This window comes from Palaemon carinicauda, chromosome 17, assembly GCF_036898095.1.
Source record: "Palaemon carinicauda isolate YSFRI2023 chromosome 17, ASM3689809v2, whole genome shotgun sequence".
NCBI classification, from domain to species: domain Eukaryota; kingdom Metazoa; phylum Arthropoda; class Malacostraca; order Decapoda; family Palaemonidae; genus Palaemon; species Palaemon carinicauda.
The window spans coordinates 92219582-92229581 of NC_090741.1; the positions used below are offsets into that span (position 1 = coordinate 92219582).

Below are 10000 nucleotides of genomic sequence, written 5' to 3' on the forward strand. Positions count from 1 at the left end.
TATTTTCTTTATTTAATTTGTATTTACTCTCTCTTTCATTTAACTTCACCTTTGCTACTCTATGCATATAATCATCCTCACTCTAAAGAATCTCAATTAATTTAAATAGCATTACCTTTTAACATTATGAAATTCATAACTAGGAATTTATTATTATTATTATTATTATTATTTTTATTATTATTATTATTATTAATAATAATAATATTAACATACATACATATACCAAAGGCTATTCCCCCAATTTTGGGGGGTAGCCGACATCAACAAATGAAACAAAACAAAAAAGGGGACCTCTACTCTCTACGTTCCTCCAGCCTAACCAGGGACTCAACCGAGTTCAGCTGGTACTGCCAGGGTGCCACAGTCCAACCTCTCACATTATCCACCACATATGAAGCTTTATAATGCTGAATCCCCTACTGCTGCTACCTCCGCCGTCATCTAAGGCACCGGAGGAAGCAGCAGGGCCGACCGGAACTGCGTCACAATCGCTCGCCATTCATTGCTATTTCTAGCACGCTCTCTTGTCTCTCTCACATCTATCCTCCTATCACCCAGAGCTTTCTTCACACAATCCCTCCACCCAAACCTTGGCCTTCCTCATGTACTTCTCCCATCAACTCTTGCATACATCACCTTCTTTAGCAGACAGCCATTTTCCATTCTCTCAACATGGCCAAACCACTTCAACACATTCATATCCACTCTAGCCGGTAATTCATTTCTTACACCCGTTCTCTCCCTCACCACTTCTATAATAATAATAGTAATGATAATAATAATCATAATCATAATCATATTCATATTCATAATCATCATCATCATCATCATCACCATCATGATCATCATCATCATCATCGTCATCATCATCATATAATAATAATAATAATAATAATAATAATAATAATAATAATAATAAACTAAAACTTATAACATTTATCAATTCTATGTGATACCTTCCTCAGGAAGGTCTGATAACGAAGTCAATCCCTGCGTTTCTGAGTGCATAGTGGGTGGGTCAGTGTGTTTGTCTAAGGGCGTCTGTGTCTGCAGGGCAGGGCTACGCGCTAGGTACGCAGATACTCCAAAGTACCGACTGCGGGCGTGTACGCCCATCCTCAATTTGACATCTCTTCCTCAACCGCTCTCTGAAGCGAATTATTTGCCAGGTACGATCGATCGATCGATCGATCGAGAGAGAGAGAGAGAGAGAGAGAGAGAGAGAGAGAGAGAGAGAGAGAGAGAGAGAATGCCTTTAGGAACTCGTACTAAGCCTATTTAATTATATAAAAGACCAATTAGAAAATAATTTTACATTTATTTTTACCAATTATTGTGTGTGAGAGAGAGAGAGAGAGAGAGAGAGAGAGAGAGAGAGAGAGAGAGAGAGAGAGAGAGAGAGAGTGAGTCTGGGATGCAGTTGTAATCTCTTGGTAAGCCTATATAATTGCATGACAGACCTATTGGAAAATCCTCTTAATTCAATTTTTTTTTAATAATTAACATTGCAAAACTGCTGGTTGGATGAAGTCCTTTATATCCACACCAACCATCCTAGACTTTTGATAACAAATTGTGTAACTTGATATTTTTTGCCTTGATTTTAAATAGTCAAAAGTAAATCTTCAGTGATATTTTAATCCCAAAACAAGTTAATGGAATGGAAACATACGAATGATTTGACTAACAATCTTTTCATTTCAAATATCTCTTTCAATTCCTGAATATATACATTTATAAACATTAATTTTTGGTTCCCTTTCTCTCCAGAATATATAAACTTCTTGATGTTTGCCTTGATTGATGTTGGAAGCGCTTTCTTGGTATTCGTTGTCATGTCCATATATTCGCTGTGGTAAGTATATTTCTTTTCAAATACATTTACTAACACTAAACAGAAACGTAATGCACATATATAAAGAGATACATTTACACAAACATATGTATTTATATGTACACATATATGTATGTATATATATATATATATATATATATATATATATATATATATATATATATATATATATATATATATATAGTGTGTGTGTGTGTGTTTGTGTGTGTGTGTGGTGTGGTGTGTGTGTGTGGGTGTAAATGTAAATATATATTTTTTGTATATATATAAGTATATATATATATATATATATATATATATATATATATATATATATATATATATATATATATATATATATATATATATATATATATATATATATATACATATATATACATATATGTTCGAATAAATGTATATATATATATATATATATATATATATATATATATATATATATATATATATATATATATATATATACATATATATATGTATATATATATATATATATATATATATATATATATATATATATATATATATATATATATATATATATATATTTATATATATATATATATATATATATATATATATATATATATATATATATATATATATATATATATATATATATTGGTGTGCTACTGTCTTAAGCACACATTTGAGTATGAGTTGTTTTCAGATTTATTTAGATGGTTTATTGAACACATCTTGGTGGTTTTTAAGTTTTATTGTATATAAACAACTGAGTTAAACATCTCCATCACTGGAGGAAGCTGTGTTGGTCCACATGACCAATTCTGGTGAAGTTTAGATAAGAACTGAACAAATTACTGATATCCCAAATATCGTATGCTTGGTTTACTTTAGACACGTGACGGAATCGGAAGACACCTGCATCCGGTGACGTCACAAACTTTCACACGAAGAGTTAATGTGTTGACACTAAGAAAGAATGACAACTTAGCATCTTACATCCTGTACACAATTTGAGTTGACCATAGCAAATCTCACGGCCAGCTCTTCCAACCAACATGACATATTACGTCATTTGTTTTAAACATGTAATATTACTATTCTAATCATTACATATGCTCGGCCAGCTATCTCAATTTTTTTACAAAAATTTAACAACAAGCCGAAACATGGTTATTAGGTGTGACTGGACATACGTATCATTCATTGTCCAAAACTAGCTATATCCAACTGAGGACGAATGTCCAAATAGGCACAACAAAATTAATAACAATAATGCATACAAAAAAAGATATTACCAAAGCAAAAAGAAAAATGCATGATAAAACCAAGATCATACATATGGTACATTGCTAGCAAATGATTACATGGTACCAAAAAACAAAACAAATTCTGACTTACAAATGATTCGGTAACTTGATAAAGAATAATTGTTACCTTTGTCAGAAACAAGATACTCAATATTCAGTGCACAAATACGAATTCCTGGTACGTACACGTACCACGGTTTCGTACATATATATATATATTTATATATAGGGCTGATACATTTTATTAGATGCCCATAGATTCTGTTATATATCTTATATATTTTTTTCTTTTTTTTTTTTTTTTTTTTTTTTCTCTTTTCTTTTTTAACATTCCGGCTTATATATTTTTATTAGATGCCGAGAGAAAAAAATGATTTATATCCTTTTTTATTTTATATATTTTTTTTAAATGTTATTTTAAATGTATTTTTAACAATGCAAATGTAGAGAATTTCTTTAATTACATATTACTAGTGTACTAGTCAGCTTTTCATACAAACATCATCCTGACAAATTACTCCCTTAGCGAATGAGGTGGCCACTCATACAGCTTTGAATTGTATCAGGTAAGGGGTATTGTCAGGGCTATTCAACTCGTTCCTTTGTAGCTGCTTGCTGTGCCGTAACCTACGCCAAACAAGGATGTTCACGGCGATAAAAATCAACGCCGTTACCAAAAAACCTGCTAGTAATATAGGTTGAAGAATCTCTTTGTAAGTCGGCGACAGGTGGTCCTTTTCGGTAAGTTTCATTAAGTGTTTCGCCACACTTCCTTTATAGGGGAGAGGAAGTGCGGGCGTTGTAGAGGTCCACGTGAAGTTCGCGAAGTAAGCACGTTCTCTGATGATTGTCCGCAGGCCAGTCACCATGGAATTCGGGGAAGTCCCGATACAGCCATCTGCTGCGACGAAGATGTGGTTAAATGATGTGGATCCGTCAGGGCATGATATATTGAAGCCGTCCTTGTCGTATCGTATCCACGAGCCATTATTTAGTCTGCAATTGAATTCCTTATTGTCAAAGGGATAAAGCTTATCCAGACAATTTTCACTTGTATGGGAGAGAGCACCGTCTAGCACTATACCTAACTCGCATGAATCCATCAAGTTTTTACGGAATTCAAATGAGTCAGCTGTACATATTTTTCTATCCATTGCGTCTGAACAGTGAGTTAATTGATTTAAGTCTTTAATGACCGTATATGTTTCCTTGTCTGGGGAAATCAATACGTGTCCTGTCAAACTGGATATTACTGGATTTGAGTGATTCGTCATGAAAGTCGGAAATGGTGATATCCTGTAAGATTGCCAGGCATCAGAAGAATCAAAGGGAATTGTAATCCTAATCTTGTTATTATCTACGTTTACTGTAATTAGGCTGTAATAAAATTCTAACCTATGTTCGTCTAACAAAGGAACATAGCCTAGTTTATCCCTAGTGTTCTCCAGAACTAATTTTAAGTAACGTATAGGCAACAAATGGGGCGACAATACACCTTTAGTTGCTAACGTGATAGCTTCTACATAATCCTTGGATTTCTCAATGAAATGTGCAATTCTGTTATGTATGTGATCTATCTTTGAATCATAATACGTTAATGTTGCTAACAAATCCTGTACTTCCATAATTTGAACGATATTATCTGAATGTTCATTTAACAAATCCATAATTTTATTGATTGAAGCTAACTGATCCCTTAGTTCTGACATAATCAATTCATCTTTATGAGTCAAGAACTCAATTTTCTTATTTTGATTACTAATTTTAAGACGATTGGAAAGTCCTAAACCTAAACTTGCAACAGACCCAAAGATGCTTAATGCAGCATAAATGAACGGATTCCGTCTTTCTTTTTGTTCGTGTCCTACAGTCCACATCAAAAGGTCATAAGCCAAAGATCCTGTCTCTCCAGTCTTATTCTTTAAGTCATCAGATAGCATCTCTGCAACTTTTAATGTTGAGCTAAGCAAACTCTTAGTAGTCAAATGAAAATGTCTCCTATGCAACTCATCCAATGATGCAGAAAACCTTGAAATGGCGGTTCTTAAGCTAGTGACATCATTCTCTTGAAGAAAAATTGCTTGCATATGCACTTCGACAATTACGTTGGTTGATGTAATAAAAATGTCTTCTTGTCTTTCAACTATATTTCCATATTTAAAATATATATTCTTAGTCTTAGAACTCATCCCATACAAAAAAAATGTCTGAGCGAACAATATCACTCCCAACAACAAAAAATTCATCTTGGAAACCTGTAACGAGAAAAAATATATGTAATTACTCCTGTATTAAAAAGAAAACTTTTAAATTAAAATTAAAATTTTTCCTCACTTCTTTTTAATTTCTTATGTGAGACAATGGTACTATTCTCTCATCCGTGGGTTGGGCTACATTTTGAATTCTAAACCTATTGGCCGTTAATATTTCCAAAATGTTAAATGGGCCTTCAAACTTAGGTGTTAGTTTATAGTTGAGCCCTTTTCTGACATTGATTTGAATATAGATGTTATCACCCACGGTATATGTTTTAGTTGGTTTCGCTATTTTATCATGATTCCTTTTCATTATGATTTGTGATTCTTCTAAATTCTTTCGAAGGATATCATATCGACTTATACTTGCATTTATACATTCTTTTAAAGGATTTGATAGATTAGTTGTAGGCGTTAATACATGGAAAGGTGTTCTAACTGGGGTACCATACAATGCTTCATGCGGTGACATTTTAATTGATATATGATATGAATGATTCAGAGTACTCAGTGCCGCCGGTATTGCAATATCCCAGTTGGGGTCTGATCCCCCTAGTGTTACCCTTAATATATTTAATATCTTCCTATTTGCTCTTTCCACTAGCCCATTCGACTCTGGGTGATATATCATGGTATTGATCTTCTTTATTTTGAGGAATTCACACAATGAGGTAAGAAAGTGATTATTAAATTCACCACCCGAGTCTGAGATTATCATGTGTGGAATTCCATGTTTACAAATGTAACACTCGTAAAACTTCCTAGCGCATTCAATCGCAGTTTTAGTTTTAAGCGCTATTAGTTCTGTATATCGAGTTAAAGCATCTATAATTACTAAGAGGTGCTTATTCCCTCTGTCTGACTCGTAAAATCCTGTTAACAAATCTAAATGTATTCTTTCAAAGGGTTGATTGGGAACAGGATAAGTTCCTAAGCTAACAGGTGTTTTCGTATGCCCTTTGTTTTCCTGACATGTGCGACAATTAGCTATGTGTCTTTTTATATCTGTAAGCATTGTATGCCAATAAAACAATGATTTGGCTTTCTGTGACATTAATGAGAACCCAGGGTGTCCATGTAATGGATTTGAATGCAACCAATTCAGGACAGTGGAAACAAGTGAGTTTGGTACTACTACCTGGTCGTTAGTTACATGTGGTGTATTGCGGGTTTTCCTTGTCACAGTCCTACACAGAATATTATCTTTGATTACATAATTCTGCTGCTTATACTTTATATATTCTTTTTCTTTATGATTGCCTTTCAAAGCATTTATAATTGTTTCTATTTTCTGATCTTTTCTTTGCTCAGTCTGTAACAATTCAGCACTCCAGCCTAAATCTTCTTGTTCAGATATTGTTTTTACAATAGGCATGGATGTTGATATATCTATTAATTCAGCTAAAGACTCCGTACAAGATGACATGGGGTTGCGTGATAATGCATCCGCAATGATATTTGCTTTCCCAGGTAAATACCCGATTCTTGCGCCAAAATCTTGAATGATTAAATGCCACCGAGTTCGTTTAGGGCTGTGATTGAAGCCTTTAAAGAACTCTGTTAGTGGTTTATGGTCAGTAAGAACCTTAACGGGATAACCGTAAATTATGAACTTAAAATGCACTAGCGAATTAACAATAGCTAGTCCTTCCTTGTCTATTACTGCATATTTACTTTCGGAAGTTCCCAATTTTCGAGAATAGAAAGCTATCGGGAAAAACTGTTTATCATATTGCTGAAGCAATACCCCTCCCACTCCTAAGTCTGAGGCGTCTGTTGCAATGAAGAATTCCTTACCGAAGTCAGGAAATTTTAAGATAGGAGAACTACACAGTTCATCTTTCAAAGTATTAAACGCCTGTTGATGTTGCTCAGACCATATGAAATCTACGCCCTTCTTCGTAAGATCAGTTAAAGGAGCGGCTATTATTGAATAGTTGCGTATAAAACGCCTGTAATATCCACTACAACCCAGAAATTGCTGTATTCCCTTGACATTAGTAGGTATGGGAAAATTACGTATAGCCGACACCTTATCATGGACTACTTTAAGACCTTGGCTTGACACCATGAAACCCAAATATACTAATTCTGTTTTGAAAAATTCACACTTACTAATCTTTACCCTTAAGTTATGTTGTCTTAATCTCTGTAGTACTAGTTCTAACTTACGTAGATGTTCTTCTAAGGTGTTGGAAAAGATTACAAGATCATCCATATAGGCATGCAATATATCCCCTAACAAGTCTCCAAACACTATGTTAATCATTCTTGTAAATGTTATAGGAGCACAACGTAAACCAAAAGGCATCCGTAAAAATTCATAATGTCCCCTGGCTGTGCTGAAGGCTGTGTATGGGATACTATCTTCTTCTAATGATATCTGGTGAAAGCCTTTAAGTAAGTCCAAACTGGTAAAATATTTATTCTGACCTAACAAAGACAAAATATCGTCAGTACATGGCACTGGGAATCGATCAGGGATCGTTTCCTCGTTTAGACGACGAAAGTCGACACAGATACGCCATGTTCGATCTTTTTTCGGTACAACTATTAAAGGAAAATTATAAGGGCTATTTGATTTTCTAATGACTCCTTCCTCTAACATTTTACCTACTTCATCATTTATTTCATTCTGGAATTTCATAGGGAGTCTGTACGAGGGTACATATATAATTTTCTGTTTGTCTTTTAACCTTATTTGATGCTCGATCACATCTGTTTTCCCTAAGGATCCATCCGTAGTGGAAAAGACATCTGTATATTTATTTAAAAGTTCAAAAATTTTCTGCTGAATTTCTTCGTCTTGAATGTCCTTACTGATTTTATTTTTAATAGATCGTAAAAGGGATTCATCCGCAACTGATTGAGAGTGATTGATTTCAGCAACGGTAAGAATACGATGTTTATAAACTTCTACATCCAAGATATGTTGATTTTTGTGAATTACTAAAGTGTTATTTAAATGATTACAGACTTCGATATTACATTGCTGATGTGAGCCTACTGTATAAATAGCTTGTGTGACAGACAATCCGTTGGTTTTCAAAGTATCGGAAAGGATTAATATTTCAGATCCCGGTAGTGTTTTCTTTATTTGCACTATTAAATTCGAAGGTATGTTTGGTTCGATATATTGCGTGCAAGATGATATTACGGGTGAACGAGAATTCTGCTGGGTCGCGTGTATTATTTCTTTATTAGTGAGACAAGTTATTGGTTCTTCAACGTACGTTACGGTTACATTTGTCGTCTCCTTATTATCCAAAACAGACTTTAAAGTATTAGAAGACTTATAGAATTTCCCTTTGATATACACGCCGTGCTTTGCAGGAGCTAAGATAATGTTTTGATTTCCCATAGATGGGTATCCTATAATTACAGCTGGATACATATTAATGTTTTTCACAACAACAAATGTATCGGCAAACGTGCGATTACCGACTCTGAACTGAATATGAGTTATGCCTATGACGTTTAATTCATTATTTCCTATACCTGAAAGTCTGATTCCTGATTTTTCAATCGGAAAGTTCGAAAACAACAAATGATGCGTCTCCAAATCCATAATATTACGTGGACTACCAGAGTCAAAAAATAACGTAAAGGATTTGTGTTCTAAATTTACAGCATATAAGGTTGGCCGTAACTCATTTTGGCTTATTATTGTATGAATTCGTTGCAAATCTACGGGAGCATGCACTGTTTTACTTAATTCGGCCGTGTGTTTCATAGGAAAATCTATTGTCTCACAATTATCTGATAAAACATTAAATTGATTATTCAATACTATTGATGTTGACATAAATGACCTTGACCCAACATCACTCTCTTCCCCTCTAGAGTTAACTATGTGGTATTTGCTTTGTTCTGCACATTCTGAAAATTAGGCTGACTTTGCGAGGTCTGGTTTGACGGCCCAGGCTCAGCGATATTTGAAGAAGTGTTTGTTTGTTTCGGACTCTGAACTGCATTGACATTTTGTTGTTTCTTCTTATTGTTAAAATGAGGATTTTTCTTTTTATTTCCATATGGAACTGACTGTGGAATTGACTGTGTATTTCTAGGATATTGTTGTGTCTTACGCGCGTAACATTGACTATAAGAATGTGATCCTGTGTCGTGAACTGAACAAAATTTCGTTCTACAGTCTGCGCTTATGTGACCTTGACGTTTGCAGTTGTAACACGTCACTCCCGCTACTGGATTATTAATTACGTTCACTGTTTGTGGTTTTGTTTCATTCTTAGCAAAAACTTGAGTTAACACGGGATCGAGATCTGGACACTTGGACATGTGCTTCTTTATCTGTTTATAGACATCCAATTCCGTACTTGCAGGCATTAACTTCTTATCAAAGCACCGCACTAAAGCTTCAGGCAACATAAGTGTCATGCAAGTTAAATACATTAATCGTAAAAAATCTTTCACGGAGATATTATCGTTAGTAACCCAAGTGGAATTACCTAAAATGTCCTGATATTCGTTAAGCCTATCAGCTATGAGAGCTGCTCTCTCAACAACATTAAGCCGATTCATAGTGGCTTGATTAAGTGTATTTCGTAACGTTAACACTACATCCAAAGCTTCTTCACCCCCATAGATCGCGCGTA

General features: G+C 34.3%; 1 protein-coding gene across 1 annotated transcript in view; it reads left to right on the top strand.

Annotated features, from left to right (window-relative positions):
* The window catches only part of LOC137656452 (uncharacterized), a 38563-nt gene that overhangs the window by 17082 nt on the left and 11481 nt on the right, over nt 1–10000 (top strand). Inside the window, exons 7-8 of the mRNA XM_068390626.1 lie at nt 969–1172; nt 1774–1858. Of these exons, the coding sequence (XP_068246727.1) occupies nt 969–1172; nt 1774–1858 (289 nt within the window). The remainder of the gene's footprint in view (nt 1–968; nt 1173–1773; nt 1859–10000) is intronic.